The sequence below is a fragment of the Neopelma chrysocephalum genome, unplaced genomic scaffold (assembly GCF_003984885.1).
Source record: "Neopelma chrysocephalum unplaced genomic scaffold, ASM398488v2 Primary Assembly neopelma1_188, whole genome shotgun sequence".
NCBI lineage: Eukaryota > Metazoa > Chordata > Aves > Passeriformes > Pipridae > Neopelma > Neopelma chrysocephalum.
The window spans coordinates 2521311-2545394 of record NW_020897850.1 but is presented as its reverse complement, the minus strand read 5'-3'; the positions used below and the strand labels follow the sequence as shown (position 1 = coordinate 2545394).

Here is a 24084-nt window from a genome sequence, read left to right as displayed (position 1 = left end):
CTTTCTCTGAACAATAGGAGAGAAATTTGCTCCGAGATCCAGGGCTACTTCTAGGCTAGGCATGTGGGCTGCAATTATTTCCTCTTTCATCAGCCACTGGAACTACCATTTTGTTGAAACCATATCCTTGGAGGGTAATGATGCCTTTTCTGGTGAGCTCTTTGCATTGAAAAGGGGAAGATGAAGGCAGATAAAAAGCATTCTGTCTTCCAGAGCATTCGATTGGTTTTCAGCGGGAAGGAGAGCGCCGTCGTGTCAGCCACGGCAAGGAGGGAAAGCTTGGCAGGCTTTTTTTGTTTTTGCTTGCTGCTGAGCACGTGTTCGTGTCTTAATAAAACGTGCTAAAAGCTCCACTTTCGGTGTCAAACATGACAGCGAGGAGAGAGGAAATAACGTAATACATAAGCTATTGGGCGGGGCGGGGTGACACGGCAGAGTCGCATAAAAAAGCCGCTGTGTCCAGTTAGGAGCAGAGGGCAAGGTCCCACTCAGGTAGTCATTCCTCTCAGGAAATTCCCCCTGTTCCCGTTTCTATTTCCTATCCCCTAGTTCGCTGGAGAAACGGGCGTGAGGTGAAGCATCCCTTGATGTTTCTGTCGATGACGTTTCTGTCCAGGCACCGAAGCTTAAAGTTTCTGCAGCTCTGCTGACTCCACGTAACCCCCCGCGAAACAGGTCACATCAAATATTGACCTCGGCAGGATTGAAACAGAAATGTTTCCTGCCAAAATCGCAGAGCGTTCGGCTCCCGTTTATTTCATAAATACATCAGAAACTAGACATCACAGCAGTACCACAGATACAAATCACAGCGGATGCTCTGGGATAAGTGATGTGACCCTGGGAAAGATGGAGTCGCGGGCAATACCCGGATCAAGGAGTTGGGGCAAACACCACCTTTTTCCTCTTTATTCTGGAAGGGAAGAAGGGCGACAGCCGGACAGCGCCAAGGGGAGCAGGGAGGAGGTCACGGTGCGGTCAGAGGGACGCGGGCGGCGGGAGCTGACGCTGCCCAAGGCAGCAACGAAAGGTGCCGGCAGCCCTTCGGTGGGCGGCGGGGACGGGGCTGGGGGCTCACAAGGCTGTGGGCAGGGGCACCCAGCCCACCCTGGGTCGGCCGGAGCGCTCCGCTCCCCCTCGGCACTCCCAGGGACGCTGCGGCAAGAACGGGACCTCTCTCCTCCCTTACAGCGGAGCTCGCCTTGGCTTTGCGGCGTTCGCAGGAAAAGGCCAACGAAATCGCGCTGCCCTCGCCGTCCCCGGGGCTGTCCAGCTCAGGGAGCACCCCCTGCCCTCGGCAGGAGCGGCCGCGGCGCGGCCTCGACGGCGGCAGCACGTGGAGCGCCGGGAGCGGCGAGGCCCCGGGAGCGACCCCGCGGGATCGGCCCCTTCCTGCTCCCCGGCCCCGCCACGGGCACCGACCGTGGTGCCGCCGCCTTCCCCGCCCTCCCCGCCGGCCGGACACCCGCTCCTTCGGGGACTCTTCGTTCCCTGCTTTCCCCCGGCACTGGACTTGCAGCTCGGTGGGATACAAGAAACACCCGGTTCTGCCCAGAAAGGACCCCGGTGTTTTGCCCGCCGGGTGCACCTTTCAAGCCCTTCCCGGCTGACTGGACTCTCCCCAGGCTTGGAGTAAGAAAGGAACCGCGGCTGGGAATAGAGAATTAATAGGGGAAAAAAAACCCACTAAACCCCAACCAAATAGTTTATTCGTGCCTTCTCTGTTTCATCTGCCCGACTATGATGTCGGCAACCATTTCAGTGCCATTCTGCTCCGTTTTGTCCAAAATACACCTGTTTATGGCAGAAGGAACGACAGATACTGAAGTGCCCATATTACGTTTTATCGGCAATACTTCTCTTCCAGGATGACATAATTTAATTGAAGGGAATATTTTCGTCTTCAATCAACAAAACAAGTGTTATCTCGCTATCCCCGTCTGACATACGTATAGAAACCATTTGGACAGAATTTAGCAGGTTATTCTTACCACCATCATCATTAATTTTTCGACATAATAACCGGCCCGTAGTTTTAGAATAAAAAATAACTCCCCGAACAGAAACGGCACGATTTGGTTTCTTTATACGACTTTTCTCCCTCTACAAAGCTGAGCTGTGGATAAAATCAGCTTCGATCCGAAAACTGTGGAAATCGGCAATCCGTCTTCGTTTCGGCTGGACTGGGTCAAACTCTGCCAACACCAGTTCGCAGTTTTCCAGCGCCAGCATTTTTACAATTCATTTCCCCCCTTCTTCTGTCCCCTGGGCGCATATTTAAAAGCCATCACACGTTTAGAGTGTGTGTTCGAGGCGGAACAAATGCTAGAGTTAAAATGTCCAGCGTGGCTGCTCGTTCTGCTCCACGTTGAGCAGCACATCTGTCCCAGGCACAGCCCGCGGGGCAGAGAGGGGAGCGGGCACTGACACACGTCGCCGTGTCTCTCGCTGTGTATGCACCGCACACACACTCACGGAAGTATAAATACGACCATTTTAGAATCTTAAGTAATTAGAAATAAGACGATTCTGGGACGTAAATAATCGTTGAAAGGCTTAAGCTTCTGTCTCTTGTTAATGGAGATCAGCATTTCTCGAGAGGACGTTGACTGCCACGGCGTCTGTGCTGAACTAGAAGGTGAAAGTGGTTAGAGCAACCAAACCCCGAGAAGATTTTTCTCGCATGTCGGGCGGCATACAACGTTTTTGCACCAGTTCTGCAATTCCCATTCCGTCTGAAGGAATATTTCGTTGTGTCGCGGAGACAGCTGCGCCCATGTGCTGGGACTGGCTAACTGGAGGAGGTGTTCCCAGGGTGTTTGGGAGAGCTCTTAGCCAAGAGATCTCCTTCAGTCATCAGGCAATTAACCTGAGACGAACATTTGCAGACTGAGAAGACTTCGGAGCCTGGTTCTTGCTCGTTTCGGCTGCATTTGTGTTAAGGTCTCTGCAGTGCCCGTTTCTCTTTTCGGGGTTCGTTTCCGAACCCCTGCCCGGCATCCGCAGCGCACGTACTGCACCATGGCACTGAGCCCTTTGGAAGTAAAGGACAGACGGCCGAGGAGGCAAAGAGGAAAAGAGGCATGACTGTCTCCTGCACGACTGGGGCCACACGGGGCGAAGGGCTCCTGCCCTCGGAGCGGGAAGGGTCGAGCATCTCGGTGCTGAGGGGCAGGAGCCGCCCGGCTCGGGGGGAACGCGCGGGAGAGGCAACTAACCTGCCGGGAAACGTCTGTGCGGACTGGCAGCTTCTCGGGAAGGAGCGAGGGAGAGGGGAGAGAGGAGCCGACAGCTCTTCCTGCAGGAGCGGCGAGGTGTGGGGAGCCAGGAGCCGCCGGCAGACGCCCCCCGCTCGCCCCCCTACCCCGGCTATTCCAGACCAGTCCTTCCCCTTCCCTGCTCTCACGTGAAACCCAACCTCGCCAGGAAGCTGCGAGTGTGCATGGCTATTTCTCACTCACGCTGGCTACGACCACATATTTTTTTTTTTTGAAAGTTCCCCCTGAAACTGAAGCTGAATTTTCAACACCGGGGGGACAACAAGAACCAAACCCCCTCAGAGGTTGGACGGACGGCGGAATCCTTCGGGAGAACTGGGGCAACTGCCCACAATAAAGCAGTTACCCGTGAGCCCAGCTGGGAGCTGCCAGCTCGCTCGGGATCTCTCGCAGGGCGAGCCAAGGGTGCCACAGCAGGGGCAGGGTGCCCGCAGCCCCCGAGCGCGGGGGAGAGTTAAAAACGCTCCATGGAGCGGGTGAGGAGCGCCTGTGGGGCGAGGCGTGTGGAGAGAGCTCAGCGAGGGAGCACGGATTCATTGCAGCCCAGGCTAGATCAGTGTCTCTCTATTGTCATCCTCCCCTTAAAAAAAAAAAAAAAAAAAAAAAAAAAAAGGAGAGGGAGAGAAAAAAGTAGGCGGATTGCAGTGACTGACTGCCCAATGGCAGCCCTGGGTCTCAGGAGAGTTACAGAGAGAGGGAGAGAGAGAGAGAGAGAGGCACTTTCTGCCATCCAAATCCTTTAAACCATCCTCATTCCAACACGAGAACCCACTGTAACAACTTCCAACCACTGAGACATGACAGGCAGGAGCCCAGAGGCAGCAGCAGCAGCAAGAGCAGCAGCACCAGCACACACTCTGCACAGGGAGCAGCATTAGCACCAGGGGAATACTACACACAACAATACAAACAAACAAACAAACAAACAGACAAAGCCCCCCCAAGCCCAAGGGACTGGATTCCAACTCAGATTCAAGCCACAGCTGACACCAAAAAGGGTGGGAAATTACGACCAGGGGGGGCCAGAAAGGAATAACCAAGGAAGCGAACTCCAAGAGTGTAAACGGGATTCAGCCATGATCCTTTTTTCATCTCGCAGTGTGTTACTCTCAGTGTATTACCCTCAGATTTTCCTCATCCTTACCAGTGGGAGTTACCTGTAAGTGATCCAGATTTTTTTTTTTTCCAAATACTGTTTGCAATGCCCCCGCTAGCAGCTACCTCTGGGCAGAGCGCAGAGCGAGCAGAGGGAGCCGGCAGCAGCCCGCCCGGGCGGCAGCTCCGCGCGGTGCGTGGCGGTGAGGATGATGGTGGTGGCGGTGGCGGCGGAGGAGGAGGAGGAGGAGGAGGAGGTGCTGCGCCGGTGGCGGTGCTGGCGCTGCCGGTCGGAGCCCGCCGGGGAAGGGACGCACGGCCAGGTAACCGCGGGGCTGCCCCGCCGGCCGGGCCGGGGCCCGGCGTGCCCGCAGCGGGGGCGGCGCACCTGGGAGGGCGGCGGGGCACGGAGCGGCCGGCGTGTCCCCTGGGGACTCCGACCCCGACTCCTCCTCCTGCCAGACCGGAGATGGGCATCGCTTGGCGCCCGTCGGGGCAGCCCGTGTGAGCGCCGGGAGCCCGCGGAGCCGCAGCCGGCGGCGAGAGCCCGGGCCGGGCCGGCCGCGGGGAGCCCTGTCCCGGCTGCCTTCGCTCCGGAGGGGATCCCCAGTCCCGCAGTCAGGGCTGGCTCCAGGACCTTTTCCTTGTGAGGAAGGGGGTGGAGGTAGGGGTGGGGGAAATGAGAGTCGGTGGGTGGGACTGCGAGGAATTTCGGTCTCTTTTTTTAATATCTATATCTGTGTCTAACGTTGCGGTGGATGAGGAGCGGCCGGGCCGGTCCGTGCGGGCTGCGGACAGACTGTCGCCGCGGGGCTGCGGCGGGTCCCCGGCAGGTCCCTGTGCCCGCGCTGGGTGCCGGGGGCGGCGGGCGCGGGTCCCCCGCCTGTCCGAGCGGAGCCGGGCCCGTCCGGGGCTGCGGCCGGAGCCCGAGGGGCTGCGGGGACCCGTCCCGGGCTCTGCTCCCCCGCACTCCGGACGGGGCAGCCGTGGGGAGACGAGGGCGCTGGGGGCGGCAGGTACCCGGCCGCAGGAGCCGATTTAAAACCGGGGAGCCTTTTCCCTCCCTTGAGCATCCCCCCAGCGCCGGGGCACGGCCAGACCCTCCGTGCCGGACGCGGGGCCCGGGCCCGGGGGAGCTCCGGGAAGCGCAGCGGGCGGTTCGGGGCCGGGCCAGGCTGCCGGGGCCGCGGCGGAGGGGCTCCCCTCGGGCGGGGATGGGGAACCCGCCTCGGCATCCCCGGGCCCGCATCCACCTCGGCTGCCGGGGCCGGACGGGTTTCCCTGCCCTCCCACCCCCGTGCGACCTCAGACTCTTTCGTATCCCGACGGGTGCAAATTTGAGCTCTTATACCTGAACTGCATGTGGATTTTTTTTTATATATATATATATATATAAATATTTTTTCCTCTGTGTGCATGCATGGGAGAACATGCACATAAGCAAGCACGTGTGCGTGTGTTCCTCTGCGTGTGTGTGTGTGTATTTTCCGTGGGCTGTGGAAAAAACACAACCCACCGCTACAGGAGAAAAATAGGAATAAACACACGCATAAAAAGAAACTAAAAGCCTATTTCTGCATTCTTAATTCTTAATGAAATGCACATGTCTTGGCTACCGATTTTCAAAGGCGCTTAGATTTATGGAAGCACGTTAGGTTTAATTCAGCCAGAGGCTGTTTCTGTTCTCGGGAGGGATATGTCTGCTGGGTAGGTGACCGATAGCTTGTAAAAAAACCTTGCCGTGCTATCTTTGGTTTTGCTTGCTTTTTTTTTTTTTTTTTTTTTTTTAGACAGGAGGAAGAAGTCATAATAAATAAATAAATACACCCTTTTAATATAAGCGTAGCCATATTTTTCTCAAACCCGTAGGAAATTACTATCCTACAAAGTTTTCCTTCTATAAATAGTTCAAATCTTAAAACAAAAGTTTTCAACCGCACGCCAGATGCTGGGATGCTGGCGGTTTCCCTTGCTGTGTGACATAATTACAAGGTCCGATAGCAAAAGCTATAGAAGTATAATAATAATACTAAGGCGACTGTTGAGGGGAAATACAAGGGAAGCAATGCCTACTTTATTTTGAGCCAACTGCCTGGGGATCTTTTGAGCGCTGCCCCGCGACAATGAGAAGTTGTGGCGGACAAATAATGCTCTCTCGCCTTCCCCCGGGCCGTCCCCAGTTCATCCCCTCCGCGGCGGGTCACTGGGAGCTGGACCCGCGGAGCCGGAGCCGAGGTGGCTATTGCAGCCCAGCAGAGCAGAAGGGAAAGGGATCAGGAGGTGAAACCCAACAAAGCAGAGCCCCAGGGCGACGCGCACCTCCCTCCATCCATCACTGCCGAGGGACGGAGCCGGTGCCTCTCCGGGGAGAAAGCAGCGCTGCCGGGGCTGCCCGGGCCCCCGGCCCCGCTCCCCCGCCGTGCCATCCCCGGCCCCGCTCCCCCGCCGTGCCATCCCCGGCCCCGGCCACGCTCGTTGTGTCCCCCCCGGCCCCCCGAGCGGGGCAGCGGCGGCAGAGCCGCGCGGGCTGCGATGCTGCACCTCGCTGCCCTTAGGAAGCGAAAGGGAAGAGGAGTTATTTCGGTGCTCAGTGGAGAGTAGCCTAGCGCATTTGTGGTGTTTATCTGGTGGGTAAATATACTTCTCTGGCTTACTAATGGTAGCTTTTGAAGATTAAAGCATAGCAGAGCCTGTTCGAGCGTTATCTGCCGGTGTCTGTTCCTGCTACCCTCGCCCTCCGGAGGGGAGGATGCTTCCCAAGCTGCTGTTTAGTGAGCTCTCAGGGACTGTCAATGGTTATGGTAATTTCCCCCCGAGATCTCTATCATCTTTTGGCTATGGGAGTGACTCCTCGGCTTCTGCATTGCCGCTTCTTCGGGGATAAAGACGTAACTACTCTGAGATGCAGCGGGCGAGCAAATGGAGTGCGGGATGTCCGAGCTTAGTCGCGCCCGGTTATTCTACCACAAAACCTGTAGAGCAAAAATCCCATCGCGATGAAATGGGATTATAAGAATGGAAAAAGCAATGCTGAAATGAAGAAGGCATCGGGGCCTCAGTGCTTTGTGTGCAATAGCTGTGAAGAAAGTTAAGTTACGGTAGACTACATCCAAAATTATTTTAAAGAACCGTCTCCTTTGTAAAATTGGTTTCTATATTGTAAATGTACTATCTGATAAAGTCATCTTCTTCGGGGTGCTCGCCTGCTAACCTCTGGCCCGCTGGGGCACTGTAAACATTTTTACAACCAGAAGCAATTAGTGTCTGACTTTGGGAAAAAGGAAACTCACTGTGGCTCGAACAGCTGGTAGTGGGATGATTGATGCCTTTTAATGCACTGGACATATTTTGGTAATCCAATTAAATATTTAAAGTATAAATCTGCCATTTAATAATGTCAATGCAGTTAGCATAAATGTCTAAACCCGAGGATTATATGTCATAGTGACACCATTTCTTGCAGTGCACGTTGAAGTGTGCATGTGCCTGCACACATACACATATTTGGCTGCTTCTAAATGCGGTGGTGCTTGTCCATTTTCCATTTGTGTACCCCTTTCCCTGCTCATGTCCTTTGGGGCTGGATGCATTCACCAGCAACATGACAATCGGTTCTTAAGAGGCTTATTTTGGGGATTATCTGCTGCTACACAGAGAGCTAATTCAGTTATTTGCTATAGAGTGATTGGGAATAACTCATAAAAGAGTGTATGTGTGTAGTAGTAGCAGCACAAATCTTCAAAGCGGATCCATATTCTAACACTATAATACAACAAATAATTTATATTGGTGAGTAGATATTACTGCCTGGTTAGGAAATGTAGGGGGATTGTCTCTGCCTCAGTCACAGGGCTGTGGTGTAAATCCATCATTTCCCTGCTTTTGCACCTTGTTCATGTTATAACTGAGAGTTTAGGGCAAGCTTGCTCCCTTAGCCTCTATTTGTGCAGTGTCTTATGCCTGAGGAGAGCTGAGATCCTCAGATTGTCCTTTAACGTGGTACTGTAATAATAGCCCTCTATAAGAGGATTTGGAATTCCACTTCACCATCCCCCAGAGATGTGTTGGCTTATAGACAGAACAGGTGAATCTCCAGAGGGTATCAACTGTCTTCTGGATCACCTAAAGCTGGCTTTAGCATTAGCTAAAATGAGAAATGAGCAGAAATGAGAAAGATAAAGGGTATTTTCTCTCTGGGCTGCCATAGGCACTGTGAGCCTGGCATGCCTGTCTGGTACAGGCTATTTCCCTGTATTGAAGGAGCTACAGAAAGATGGGAGAGTGATTGTGATATGATTTCTTGGTAGCTCTAGAAGACAAAGTCCATCATTTCACTGAGAGACCCAGAATAAAATTCTCTGTCTAAAACCACAGAGCTCTGGTAAATCTGTGACTGGCTACTCTTCTCCATGCCAAGGAGTATGCACTCGAGTTCTGAACATCCTTGAATCCAAATGCATTTGGATGAAGGCAACTCTCTCAATCCTTTGTGGCAATCAGTTCTGGGAATGTTTAGCACACCTTGAAATTGAAAAAAACTATGACTTAAGTAATTATAAGGAAAGGTGGCAGCATCCAGAACTTGTAGGATGACAGCATGGAATTATTACATATGTTGCATTACCAACACAATAGTGGGTATAAAGCAACATGAAGTATTTAGATGAGTAGGTAAGATTAAATGCAGATGTGTTTGCATATTAAATGCCCAACAAGGCTAATCCCTCAGAAGACAACATTTCAAAGGAGGTGTTAAAGTGCTAAACAAAGTGACTGCAATTACAGAGTTGTACTGACAGGCACCTCTCCTGCAGTGGTGCAGTGCCCTGTGTGTACCTGGCACTGTGTCCTGCTGCAGGTAGAACGTGTGTAATTTGGGCTGAAATGCTGTCAGAGAGCCTCTTTAACCCTCTAGTCCTCCCGAGTAACCACAAGCAACAGAAAGCTGGGACCAGCTGTAGATCAAAGGAGCTCTGGAGACGTGCTGACACCATGTGTTACAGAACTGGTTGTTGTTGCAAGCCCAATTTCTTCAGCCCAGAACCTCTGTACATTGTTTTACCCTCAGTGGACTCTTACCAGTGCCTTTCATGCCTGCTGGCAAAGCCCCTCCAGCTGCTAACTGCCTGCCAGAGGGCCCTTTGCAACTCCAGGTTCACCTGTATACTTGGTTCTTTTCGTATTTGCTCTTTCCTCCTTGATGCCCCACTGCCCTCCTGTAGAGCATCACCCCAGCCTGCCCCAGGCACAGAACTTACAGAGTGTGGAACAGAAGTGCTCCATGTGGAAGGGTTGTATGAGAACCAGCCAGGCCTCTCTCCATGACTTCTGTGCTCTGGGATTGGGCCATGCACGTGTGAATACCCTGTCCATGAGCTGAACAGCTGAAAAGCTGAAAGCTCCAGGCTTACAAGTCCAGAATGATGTGGGAGGCTGAGGAAGCCCAGGAGTGTAGGCATAGGCGTGCTCTGGAAGAGAATCCAGGGAAGGCAGGTTCCTGGGCAATGCCTTTCAGTCTTTTAAGGGTTATTAGCCCCCTTTCCTTCTCTTTTACTCTCCCTTCAATCCTCCTCCAAAGGTAAAAGGATATCTTTTCTCTCCATTGTGAGAACCACACAGGACTTGCCCTCCACTTCTTGTCAAGACAACTCGTATGTATTTGCTTTTGCCACAACACATGGCCAAGGAACACCGCAAATACTTCAGCTAGAGAAAATGTGAAGAAATTATAGATACAGAGGTTAAATATTTTCTCAGTAGGTTTTTCTGTCCGTGTGCAATACATTTCTACAATTTTTTCCTTCTGTTACTGCCTAAATGATGTTAGGACAAATCATTAGATAACATGCTGATATGCATGATAACATGCATGATAATGGAACCTTTTATGAAAAAGTTGTCTTCTCCACGTCTTCCTTTCTTTCTAAAAGTCAGTTTTCTGGATAGTGCAATGGAGCTGAAAGTTAACTGCCTTGTTCAGTTCTAAGGGAGCACAGGCAGCTTTTCTGGAGTTAAGGTAGATGAGGCCAAATAGTTGCTCTCATCATAAAAACATCTCTATTCTACTAGGATATGACAGCGAGATGATTATCACCTATTAATTATTTTACAGCAAATCATATCTTCTTTAGAAAATCTCAAGACAGGCTAAATCAGAGAGTTACTGTATCTTTCTTTCTGGAAATGATTTTAATAGTGCATACAGTTTATATACCCGTGCTGCAGTCACAGTTCCGAACATTTATTTTCTTTTCAGCTTGTGCTTGTGGATCAGATTTCCCTCAACAAAGGATAAAATTCACATTTATGCAAAAATCCCACTTAATCATCATGGTGACATAGTCTTGTTCCAGCTCTTTGTCCAAGGTCAGATTCCCCTCCAAGTTCCTAGAAAGGTAAAAAAAGGACATCCAGTGGTATAGCAAGTGTGCAAATGAGGGCAAATCCAGGCTCAGGTGTTTGACACGTGGCAGAAGAATTTTCCTCTGTGTAGTGGCAACAAGTGCACTGGTCTCTGCGTGTCCCAAACACTTTATTTGAAGTAGAGACACCCTGTTGCTCCTCAGTGGCAGCACTTTCACAGCTGGTGGAGCTCGGTGGACTCTCCTGGCAGATGGGTGGTGCGAGGGCAGCGCTGATGAGTTGCATCCTTCCACCAGCATGTACTTGGAATGCACAACAAAGGCATTCAAAATCATTTCCTCCTGGATGGCCACTACTCAGATCTGTGCAGCACATTGGGAGGCTCTTACACCTTGTCTTTTCAGTCCTGAGAGCCTGAGGCTTCTCTCCCCTGGAGTCACATCCACAGCCCAGCAGGCTGATAAAGCAGGAGCGGCTCTGCCACAGCCAATGGAGTGACTCTGGAATGACTGTGGTGCAAGCGGGACGAGAATCAAACAGAAAGTCAGCACAAGCCTCGTTCTTCCAGTATCCATTTGAATACAGTCCTGGCACAGGCTGCCATTTTATGCAATTTATAGGGATTGTGGCCATAGTTCTCAAGAACACACAGCAAAAGCAATATTAACAGGAGGCCATGTCAGACACAACCCAAAATTGGTTCTATGGCCATTGAAAGAATCATGGCCTGTGGAACCAGCAAGAGCAGACATAAAGCCAAAACATTATTTATTTTTTTAAGGGGAGAAGCACTTCAAAAGCCCTGCAGCATTTGCTGTTACGTGCGAGGCATTGCAGGGCAACCCAGCTTCCAAAGCTGGGACTGAGCATGAGCCAGAAAGATCTGTCTGCCTTCAAGCAGGGCCTGGAAAACACAGGGAGATGTATTTAATTTAAAATTCTTAAGTGCTGCAGTACTGGGACTGGATATCATATCCACCCTCCTTATCTGGCTCAAGTGAGACATAATTATGAAATGTGACTACCATTTAATAATAGTTTCTTTCATGCAAGGATCATAAGTGAATTAATCCTACCAGTATCCAAGTGAATTGGGCAAGGATCATTTCCCTCACTGCTGGGTGGAATGCAGCAGCTGCTGTGTGGTGCCCCGTGCCCAGCAGAGCTGTGTGGACATGCAGGACCAGCACCAGTCCCGACACCCCTGGCAGCAAGGCAGGAAAGCATCTCAAAAAGCCCAAGCACATCCCTAGTTGATCTGGACCCTGGCCAGTGCCAGCCCCTCCAAAGATTGCACTATTCCATGGTGGGTTTTGCCCTGTGGTGAACACAGGAAAGGTCCAAGACTGGCCCAATGCCCAAGATGCTGAACAGCAGCATCATGAGTGCTGCCTGCCTCGGTTTCCCACAGCTTTAATGGGGCAATAACAGCGCTGGCAAGGCTTGAAGGGAGGGGAGGGGCAGGAGAGCAAAAGCTGCCACAGCACTTTGGAAAGAGAAAACGTGGCGTTAAGTGCCACATCATCGCTTTCAGGGACTCTCTGTGACCACAGGCAGCTGAGAGGTGTGACTGTGTCACACCTGAGCCGTGGCTTCGCCATCCCCTGCTTCAGCACCATGTCCAGCGGGGCCTCGGGGACAGCTCGGGGGAAAGTGCTGCTGACCCAAGTCCCGAGGTCACTTCCGACAGAGCCCTGTCCTGCCTTCCCTGCAGGAGCCTTCCCTGGGAGCCAGGCTTGGCACCAGAGCCGGCCCGGGGTGCGAGGGGCTGCCGGCAGGCAGGACATGGTTAAGGGAACGGCCACATCTCTCATGACTCCTCTGGCTGCTCGCCAGGGAGCCATGTGACTCCTTGGTTAAAAGAGTCCTCTCAACCATGAGACACTTTTTTTCCCCCCTCTGGTTGTACCTTTTCTTTTCTCAAGTTAAAAGAAAACAAAACGTACCCACAAAACTTTCCACATTAAAGTTACATTGTAGTCGGATGACTCAGGGTGAGAAATTCAAGGGGAATGAAGAGGAAGGGGAACATTCCTGAATCAGACCTGTTGTGCTGAGCCTTAAGGAAGAGGAGGATTTTGCTGGATGGAGAAGAGCACTGCTGTACAGCACAGTGAGCAAGGAGCAAAGGATGGGGCTTAAATCTCTTCCCTGCTGCTCTGGACTACTGCTAAATTTGTCAGGATGGCGTCAAACCCAGTGGACTTTGACGCTGTCAAGAAGGCTGAGGGTGGGAGTGCAAATAAATATGGTGTCATCTGATTCACAGTAAATTCCTTTTTCTCCACTCCCATGGCCTAAAGGGTACATCAACCAGCTTTACAGTTTTTGGTTGTTTTTGTTTTGTTTTTTTTTTTATTGGCACCTCTTATCACAGTATCTGAGCACTGCCCATAATTAGTAGATTGGCACATCCCTAGTAGGCTTCCTGGAGTCTTTTGTTCCTCTGCTTTCTCTGTCTCTGTGGAGCTCTGCGCAGCATAGGTGCTTCTAAGGGGAGGGATGGGGTCAGGTTATTGTTGTTAATGTCACTCTGGTTATGCTGTAAAAGATGTATCAAAGAGGAAGTCCTTGCACTGTGACCTAAAGGTCATCAGACTCTGGATTAGGCTAATCTCTAAAAGTTTGTTCCCCAGACAGATCCTTTCGACCGAGAGTAACTTACCTCTAGGCACAGAGCTTTGTCTGGTGTTTTGTGATCTTCCTTGTTCCAGAGAAGCTCAACTGCCCTGGCAGAGGCAGAGGTTTGGTCTGGCTTGTCTTGCTGGGCCCTGATCCATTAATTGCTGTGTGGAGGTCAGGCTTCACCCTTGACCTGGGGAAGGAAGAGAGCAGGGAAGAGAGAAGGACCTGCCCGGGATGTCAGTCTGCTGTTCTCATGGGCAGAGCACTTTGCAAGATGTAAAGCCTCTGTCTCACTTTGGCCTTATCCTCTTTTTGGAGAAAAAGGGCAAAACATTCTGAAAATTGCCAGTCAAGCAGTTTTCCAGGCTCATCCGTCTGTTTGGGACTCTTGCAGGCTGCACTGAGCGGCTGGAGAGCGGCGAGTTCAGGGATGTGCATGGAGCAGTAACACAGAATGCAAGCTGTGCAGAGGGGGTGGGGTGCTGGACAGGACTCAGCAATAACAGCTTGCTCCTTGCTTTGGAACCCCAAACACTGACATGCTTCTGAGCAGAACCTCGGCACCCTCCTGGGGTAAATACTCACTGTGAAGGAATGCACCCGAGAGGAGTGTGTGTGCCTGGCCCTCCGTGCTCCTCTGCTGTCCCCACCCCAGCTGCACAGCCTGTGAAGCCAATTCCCCAGCAACAAGACTTGGCAGGTGGCACCTGATGAGATAATCGTGCCCCTGGGACATCAGGAGGCATGAGGTGCAGCCAGGTGCTCCTGATCTGTCCACGGGTGTGATTTCTGTGGTAACCACACCCTCAAGTGTTGCCTTACTGCAATTAGGAAATTTGTTCAGTTTGGGTCAAGTACTTCTATTAAGGTGCTCTTCACATCTAACATGTGTTGGCATGGTAGGAGCATGTGGATGTCCAGGGTCAGGCAGTGGCCTCGGCTGAGTGGTGTTCCTCCAGCCAACAGGGAAGAGATCCTACTTCTCAGCACCTTGATCTCTGCTTATTGCCAAATCTGGACCTTCCCTTCCTGCAAACCCACTGATCTGAGCATTAACTCAGCTGTAAATAATGAAATCGCTCCCTTAGATGAGATGCTGCATTTTGGGTGTCACAGATGAGGAACCTTTTAGCAGCTTGCCACTTTTGCTTCCTGGGATTTCTATTCTTGCAAACAAGAAGTGCTTTAAAAACTTACACATATGAGGGCCATACTGCAGGAGAGATCACACGACAGTTCCTTTCTGTAGGTTGAAGATGCCTTGCTGTCCCAGGCTGCCTTGCACTGCAGTCTTGCTGTCAGTGTGGAAGGTGGGTGTCAAATCAGTCTAATAGTGAAAAATGCCAGTCAGACATTCACCCCTTCTTATGAAAGACTTGGTGCAACAAGGTCCAGCAGACAATGGGGTGCCCTGGCTGTCATGGAGGTGAACAGGAAAGGGGGGCCTCCAGTGAATTGCAGAGTTCGTTCCCCATGGCTTTCCTTGGGCACAGCTCTCATTGCTTGCCATGTTTGCTGCACTGCTGTAAGAGGCACGGAATGAAACAGCCCAGAAGGGGCTTGAGGTTCTGCCAAAATCTTGCTGTGACTTTGGGGAAGCCTTTCCTGCCTGTGTGCAGGAAAATTCTTCCAGTGTTGCCTGCTGGACCTGCAAGCAGGGCAAGATCTCTCTGTGCCTTCACACAGGCAAGCATGTGCAAAGCTTGTGCCATTTGCCCTTCTCACAGCCAGCCCAGGTGCTGCCCAAAGTTCCACTTTAAACTTTGGCTCCACCCTAACATTGCCTGAATAACTGCAGGATTTAGCTCACAATATTTTGTTAGGGGAGTGCTGTTTATTAGAAAGAAGGAACGATGTATTCTACCTCTCGAAAAATGAAAACCACTTTCAGCGCTGACAAAAGCCCTGCTTTTCTTCAGATTGCCCAAATAGGACTTCTTGATGTGTATCAGATCTTTGCTTACGTGGTAGTTGCCATTGTATACCTAACTAGAAATCAGCTTTAGCTTTCTGACAATAGCTGGCACAGATCAGGTTCACTCTAAGACATCTTGTGAGATAATTAAAGTGATGACTGATAACATAGCACAGCAAAAGGAATGTTTCTTGAAGCAGAGCTGCTCTACAGGTTGCTTGTGTGCACTTTGTTAAGTGCAGCCCAGGCACAATTACCCTGACTTTGATGAATTCCCAGAAATTGATCTGGCATCTTATTTTTGGAGAATAAATCCTGAAATTCTCTCAGTTTCTGTCTCCTTCTTAAATTAAATGCATGTACACGAATATGCCGCTTACGAAGGGTGCCTGAATCACAGCCCTGGAAAACGAATTCCTCTCCTTACCCACAAAACCAGCAGAGCACAAGCAGAGGGTGTGTGAGCTTCCCCACTCCACCCCATGCCTGTGTCTCATCCATGACCTAGAGGGGCAACCTCTAGCTAGGCATGAGCGGGTGGCTCAGCCTCTGTACTTATTTAATCCTTGGCCAACCTGCCAGGGCTGCCAGAGAGGGTGCCAATTGTGGTGGTGGTTTCTGTGATGTGGACAGTCGTCCACTGGGAACTGGATTAAGACCATCAGCTCATTTCAAATACTCTAGGCCACAAAGCATCTGCCAAATGGTAACCATTTTTTTGGTCACTACTGCCTTGGGTCATGTTTGGACCAGCGATGAAAGGCTCTGTATCCCAACACCAATCCCCTGAGCCATACGGTTTCCCGGAATAATTTTTTTTTTAAGAAGGGAAACGTTATTTTTTTGTCCTAGATTCTACTTTGATCAGCTGATTTTTAATGTGCACATTGGTACTTAAAGGTGCATAATTTTCATTACTTGATTGTAGAGGGCTCAGAGGCTGGGAAGGATTTTGGAAGATGGCAGGTGGCAAACCCATGTGGTGCAGTCCAAAATGAGCTCTCAGAGATGGTGGTTACACACTCTGGCTCCCCAGCGGGCTCCATATTTAGACCTAAAATTGATCTTACACCTTCAAATTTATCCCATAATCCCTCAGGAGGGAAACTGCCATTAAAACTGAAGATCATGTTCTCCTTTGCTCTTGTTCTTTTGGCAATCCCTGGTGATCTGTGTCCAGTCTGTGGCACCAGCCACCTTTGCTGGCAGCTCTTCCAGCAGCTCTTCGTGTTGTCAGTGGTGTCTGTCGAACCCACCACAAACTTCTGTGTGTGCCCAGCAGCACCCCGAGGTGCTGGGAGGTGACATTTCTCAGCTGCTGCAGAACTGCAGGAGGCAGAGACTAAATCCTTTTCCTGAAATCCCACAGTCCAGCAGGGCAGGGAGCTGGAGGGTCCGAGGGTGAGCAGCACACTGCCAGCCTGCTGAAGGAACACCTTTCTGGCCTTTCCCAGCTAATGTGTGGCCGTGCAATATTGCCACCAGCTCTCTCCTGAGCTGAAGCAATTCCTCAGAGGTGACTCCCAGGATTTGTCTTTCCTGGGAGTAATTTGCATTTAGCACAAAGGCTCTACTTGGATTGCATTAGTTCCTCAGAACAGGGAGTCACCTGCCTCCTCCTTCCCCATTGCACATGGGAGTGACACATGCTGGGACACCAAAGGAGTGATTGTTACAATGACAGAACATTCTCAGCTAATCCATTTCAGCTATGGATATTCCCCTGAATGGAGGAAAAAATGATGGTATTGATTGACGGTATTGTGAGTCTGGGGTAGAATCTGCCTTCTCTCACACAGACATGTCAGAGGCATCTTACCAGTAGATATCTCACAGTGGTTTATTGGTCTTGGACTGCGAAATATATATTTCAGATTTCCTTTTATTTTGTTTAAAATAAGAAAAAAATATTTTACTCAGTGTATCCTTCTGCTGTGAATAGTTTCTGTCAAAAGAAATAGAAGAAAATAGAGAAAGTAGGGAAGAAATTGTGTTTAAAAGATTATATGTAGTCATACAGATGTGCATAAAAATAGTGATTCTTTTTTTTTTAAATAAGTGTGTCTCTACAAAGCTCTCGAGTTTTTCTGCTTATTTGGATCCCTTTATGTATAGTTTCTCTTTCCAGAGAAGAAACTTCTCTTTCAATAGCAGCTGAGGCTTAAATTCAAGAGAACACATGGAGAACTGGAAGCATACAGGCTTGTAGTTACATGCATATATTTAAGCAGATCACATCCCACATGTAGAAAACACAGGACATACAAAATGCCCAGCATCCTTGCGTGTTCCCTGGCTACAAAGGAATTCCAACTCGTGCTTAACTTTCCTAAACCAAGCTCTAAATTTGGGTGACTGATCTCAATTTTACTTTTTCACTTCCAAAAACCCACGAAAAGTGGGCTGAAAATGTACAGTGTCAGAGAAATCTCAGTCTGAGGCACGTGAGTTCATGTAAGTCAGTCAGGTTTTTCCTTTCAGCCTTTGGCTGTGTGTGAAGACCAAGCTTCAGGTCCCAGGAGTTTTCAAGAGAGAGGTGCTGAGGAGCGATGGGTGGCAAGGCAGTGACAACCAGGGAAGGGCCCGTGTGTTCCCCAGGGAGAAGGGAACGGAGAGAAGGGGGGAGTGGAAAAGCCCCTTGGGAAGGTGAGTGAACCTGGAAGGGAGGAGAGGCACCACAAAGCACAGAGCACAGCTCACAGCTGGCTGGCTTCAGCCAGGAGGATGAGCCCCTCAAGGAGAGGGAATGTAAAAGAGGTGAGAGACAAAGCGCAGTTTACATCAGTACTGAGAATCTGGCTTTGGAAGAAGATTTTCTGCATGGCTGCTCCACATAAATTGTGCTTAGCTCTACAGTTGCAGGATTTTGAGGTCTCTGATGAGGCTCTTGAATTGTCCTAAGGGAAATTTTGCTATGTAGGATCCCAACATGCCACCATCCACAAAACAGAAAGCCTTACGTGGGCGCAAAGTTTAGAGATTCAGAAATAGTGTAATACTAATGGTCTGAAGGGACATGGATTAAAGGCTGTCTTTACAGGATTTCATTTGTGAGTATGGGGTAAAAGTGCTGTTTGGCCCGAGAGTCCACAACCAGAGTGTGCAATGGCAATACATAATATTGCAATTCATTGGTGAGAGCCAATGCTGTGTAACCCTGTGTGCGAGGCTGAGCTCAGACAATCACTGCTGAGGGTATGCTCAGCTTTTCCTTCCTCTAGAGCATGAATTCATCTCAAAAGCCAAGCTTTCAGGGGGTATAGCATTGTTTGTGTGCAGCCAAACCATGCGGGATTTTCTTCCCAAATTAAATTCAGCTCTTTTCTTGCCATCTTTAGAACTAACTCTTTTCAATATTTCAGCTGACTGAGATCCAGTTTTAAAAATATATATAGGAGCCTTTGCTTGGCACAGAACAGAAACCCTGGCTTTTATAGCATCCATGCACTACCAGGGTCTAGTTTATTATTTGTAAAGTATTTTTGGGATATATCTTTCTTTATATAAAAGTAAGTCCAGTACCATGCATATTTCACATCTCTCCTCTTGTTTTCTTCATGGACACAAATACATATAAAGGTTTTATAAGGTACAGAAAGACTTCAGAGAATGTACTTTATGAATGGTTTGGGATCTTCTTTTGAGCTTTGCTTAGAGTTGTCTTTCTGAAGTTGCACAGTTTTGGTCGGGATGGGTGCCTCATACACAGATATATGATTTCAGTGTATCCAAGCCTGATTCCTCAGTGTTTCACTCAGCAGTTTTCACTAAGGACCTGTACGTGCAGACCTGAGACCAAGCAAAGGTTACCATAAACTGGCTACTGTATCTCATCTTTGTCAGGACCTCAGATAAGCTCCTGGAGATGAACAGAGCAAGGCTGGCATCTGACATGAGCTCTCTTATCAAACTGGTCTCGGTGTAGCTCTGCCAGTTTCAGTCTCTTGTCATACAAACTTTTTCTCCCTCTCCTCTATTCCCTCCAGTATTTTTTCCACGATAAAATGATTAAGGAAGGAAAGAATTGATAGATAAACACATGAAACTGAGAGGAGGCTCAGAAACCACCTATGATTCCCATTGGTGGATTCTACTGTTTGGAATAAACTTCAAGTCCCACGCTTTCCCTGAGATGTGAATCCCAAATTGTACCTCCCAGGGACCAGGAAGCACTTGGCAAACACCTGGAGCGAGCTCACATGTTCAGCAGCACATGCAGGCACACACATGCAGTCGCCCAGGCAAAAGAGTAAATGCTGGCTCCAGTGCTTCCAAGCTGAGAACACATATCTGGGCAAACATAGGTTATTATAACTCTGGACAGCAAACCACAAAGGCATTCAAAGAATCACCACCACAACATTTTGCAGAATATTATTACAACTGTCACTAGCAGTTCTGTCAGAAATCTGGAAATTGCAAAGGACAAAAATTTAACTACTGAGGAGCAGGGAATTCTCAAAAAATGTCTGTCGGTGTGCTGGCACGTTTGGCCAGACAGGAAAGTGCTGGGCTGTGCTGCTAGAGATCCTGCAGAGTGATGGGGCAAAGAAATGTCAGAATGACACTTGTGTAACCCTGAGTGATGCTCACCTCTCGTGTACCCCTCTTTCTTTAAGATCCTAATGCATCCTTGTTAGTGCTGTCACGTCTGTGTTGCACCACCTCTGGGGCTGGACTGGCTTCAAGGACTAACTCAAACACTTCAAAATCTCCAATCTCAGAGCTGTGACTTTGGAAACAAGTTTGAGTTTTATGAGGGAGAAAATAAATGGAGCTCTGCTCATCTGGCCTTTACCTGCAGCAGCAAAACGTGCCATGGCAATATTGCAGTGAAATTATATCTCTGAAGCCAGACAAGGCATCTGGTTGGGCATGACCTCTTGTGCTGTTTGAAAACTTCTTTTGTGCATTTATATGTTCTGATATAAAAAGCATGGCATTTTGTGTTGCAGCACAAATCCTTTCCCTGTGCTTCCTTAATGCAAGAGGAGGTCAGAGGAGAAGCAGAGATTTGGACACAAGGATCTGAAAGTTCTGGAGCTTGGGCAGTTTCCATAGGAAAGGGTTTTGGTGGCTTGAGCTCTTAGGATATCTTCTAGACAGGAGGTGGAGTAGGGCTGTTATGCAAAGGTGCAGAACTTGAATTCCTTCCTCAAGTCCCATATCAGCAGTGGCTCTGAGGAACCTTCTCCCTGCTGCCTCCTTTTCAGATGCTATTCCATCCCAAAGCGATCCATAAGCAAATGGTCTGAAAGCTCCTGTCACACTGTCAGGAGTGAAATGAGCAGGCACACTGACTGCCATTCCAGAGATTTCAGGAAAAGCAGATGTGTGGCATGAGCTGGGTAGCTCATATTTCTGTGAGGTCCTCAAGCTGTGCCAAGGGAGGTTCAGATTGGACATCAGGAAGAATTTCTTCATAGAAGGGGTTGTCAAGCATTGGAAAGGGCTGTCCAGGGAGGTGGTGGAGTCTCCAGCCCTGTAGGTGTCCAAGGAAGGACTGGACATGTCACTCAGTGCTCTGGGCTGGGGGAGAAGGTGGGGATCAGGCACAGGGTGGACTCGATGACCTGGGAGGTCTTTTCCAACCTAAAGGAATCTGTGAGCATGTCCTCTCACTTTTGCCCCAGAGCTGGATGGGATATTTTGTTATCCAGTGGAGTTATTTGCAAGCAGGAGAAAATGCAATTGTATTTTTCCAAGTGTGAAAAGCCTCCTAAGCTACAGACCACAGGGCAAATGAGAACGTGTTGGACCAGGGGCACTTCTTAGGCAGCCTCAGGCCACTACCTACATGAAAGTGTGGGTTGCCCCAGAGTCAGTGTGATCCTATAAGGGCTAGAAATGCACAGAAGACAAATCCTAGCTCCTCAGGGGCACAGCATAAATGACTTGGGAGATACTGTGCATGAAGCCTGTCAGTCCCCCAAGGCTGGCTGTCCTGCCTGATGTAGGAGATGCTGCTCCTGGGGAAATATGTCTGTGTATGTGCTAGTGGTTTCCTAACTGCTGCTTGGCTTTGGGGCTTCAGAACTGCCTCCAGCAAGCCTGGGCTAATGTGCTGAAAGCAGGAGAGGTGCAGGATCAGTAAGGCAGGAGGATTTCCACAGATCACCAGCTGATATCCCCCCAGGCTGAGGGACACCAGTGTCTCCTGTGCTGGGTCCCAGCCCAGCTTGGCTCAGCAGGAGGCTGCCTGGCCTTTTGTGGCCTAATTTCACCAAAATGCTTGAGTCTGGGAGCATCCCACTGGCTCTGGTTTGAACTCAGTGGGAGCATACTCATGTTTAAAACCTTCCACACACACTTTTGAGCATGTCCAAAGCCTGTGTGCTCCGTGGGGTGAGTACTGAAGGGCTGAGTGCCACCAGCAGCCACTGGTGACGTGTGTGCTTTGGTCACAGCCTACTCCCCTGGGTGGGCAGTTGCTTCACCAGACTGTTTTCAGTTACATTTTTCTCCTGACCAGGGATGTTTAGTTTGTCCCTTTGCTCTGAGACCTTTGCTTGGAGAGTCTGTGTTGCTTTTTCAGAGCTGCCTTTAACGCAGGAGCTCAGACCTCTCTGGGGAATCTGCCTGACACCATCAAAGCTGAGAGGGGCAAAACAGGGAACATGTGAATGCGTAACGTCACGTAATGTCCAAAGGAGGTATGAGCTCTTTAGGAAGTCAGACTATTCTGTGCTGGACATTTTCTTTGGAAAATCTGGGTGCTGGATGAATTTCATTATCTGCCTCTGATGCCATCCCCAGCACTGACAAAATAGGACAACAGTCATGAGTGCAGGTACCAGCCCTGGTTTCCTGTTATACTTATTGCTAGTGAGAACAGTAATATCTTTGGAATCCCCAGAGACTTGTAGACCTAAATGGACTTTGGCTCAGGTCACCTTTGTTTGATACAATCATTTGCTTTAATGGTGTGAGTCAAATTACTGCAGTTCCCTCCCAGTCTGAGACACAGCTGATGGAAGGGGAGTGTGAGGAGGTTGCAGTGGGAGAGAGGAGGAGGGAATAGTCTCCCTTGAATGCAAATAAATGCTACCACTTCTGCTAATTGCATAAAAATGAAAAGCTTAGCCATACATGGGAGTGCAAGTGTGAGATTACTTGACAGCCCTGTTATTCAAATGCAGAATGCTGCATGGAGCAGATAGAGAGGAGCTTAGGGTTGGAAAAGGCTCTTATCTTCACTTGTGAAACACTATGTATGACAAGTCACCCCCAGCCTAGGAAAGGAAGATTAGTGCACCCCACCAGCATTGAAAGGCATGGACACCAGAGACTGTGGAGCCACATGGACCCTGATCTGTGGAGAACTGGCACCTCAGTCTGGTCATAGCTCAGACCCCTTTCCATGGCACATCCAAACCCCACCTGTCTGTCATGTCCTCATGAACATGTAAAGCACTCTTTTTGCTATGAGTGCTGGCTTCCCAGTGCAATTAATCCAGTGGAAAGGCTCCTGCTGCTTCCACTCAGCTTTGGATCCAGCCCAGGAGGGGCTGATAAGGCACAGGGAGCGTTCCTGCGTGGCCCTGGAGCACAGCAGATATTGCTGCTCGGGTTTGGCAGCTCCTGCTAAAGCCAGGGCATACCAGAGTGGCTCCTCAGAGATGACTGGCCGGGCAGTGGCAGAAAATTGGCCTCAGTGTTAAAATCCAGAGCTGTTTTCCAAGTCAACTGGAATACATATTTGTGTGTCGGATTTCTCCTTTGAAAAATTCACTCTGCGGAAACCACAATTGCCCCACGATTAGAGGTGAACAAAGAGAGGCACAAAGAGCTGTGAGAGGCAGCGACGTGTTGCAATCCATCTGAATGTTTATCTGCAGCAACACGCAGAGGTGGATTAATGCAACCAAATGTAGGTAGTGAGGAGAGGTTCCCAAGTCAGGAGTCTGGGCTCCCTGGGTGCCTCCTGTAGTTGATGGAGACACGGGCAGGTCCGTGGGTAATTCAATCCACCTCTGTCCTGAATCATCCTGGGAGGTGGCTGGCTCTTTCCTGGATGGTACAGGGAACCCGGGGCTCATGGTTGCTTCCCTCAGGCACATCTGGCAGCACTGAACAGCACAGGAAACAGGGGCCAGGGAAGAAGTCTATCAGGGTATTCTATGATTCTGTGAAAAATCTTTGTTTAATTCCCATCAAAATCATTTAGACCTAGCCTGGCTGCCTGAGTGCTGAGATGCAAGAGTTAGAAGAGAGCAATTGGGATGCCAAAGAGGCAGAGGACCAAACTCTGCTCTGTGCCTGTGATCCCATCACACACGAGGAACCCAAGCAGTATCAGGGAAAATGCAGCAATGTCAGTCTCTGTGCTGCACGGATTTTTGGGTGGCTGACCTGGAGCTATAAAAGCCCCTCATAAATTGAAATAGTGTGGAGGTGCTGCAGCAGTGACATCCTTCTTCAGGCTGCTGGACTAAGAAGCAGCAGTTCCTTGAAAGTGGGATAGGGGATCAAATCCTGAGCTGGAAGGGACCACAAGGATCACCCAGTCCAACCCCTGGCCCTGCACAGACATCCCAACAGTCCCACCCTGTCCCTGGGAGCGTTGTCCAAACCCTCCTGGAGCTCTGGCAGCCTTGGGGCTGTGCCCACTGCCCTGGGGAGCCTGGGCAGTGCCCAACCACCCTCTGGGGGAAGAACCTTTCCCTGAGATCCAACCTGACCCTCCCTGGCACAGGGGAGACTTGCACCAACCCACTGCTGCTCCTGAGGCCAAACAGCTTCTCAGCCCTTGTTTTGGGCTATGAAGGTACAGGTGAGAGGGAAGCAGATGAAGGTACAGGTGAGAGG

At 50.0% G+C, this 24084-nt stretch overlaps 1 protein-coding gene across 1 annotated transcript in view; it reads left to right on the top strand.

Moving 5' to 3' along the window:
* Positions 1 to 4021: 4021 nt before the first annotated feature.
* The window catches only part of WNT7B (Wnt family member 7B), a 71732-nt gene continuing 51669 nt past the window's right edge, over positions 4022 to 24084 (top strand). The window contains exon 1 of the mRNA XM_027702521.1: positions 4022 to 4437. Within this exon, the coding sequence (XP_027558322.1) occupies positions 4355 to 4437 (83 nt within the window). The 5' untranslated portion in view covers positions 4022 to 4354. The remainder of the gene's footprint in view (positions 4438 to 24084) is intronic.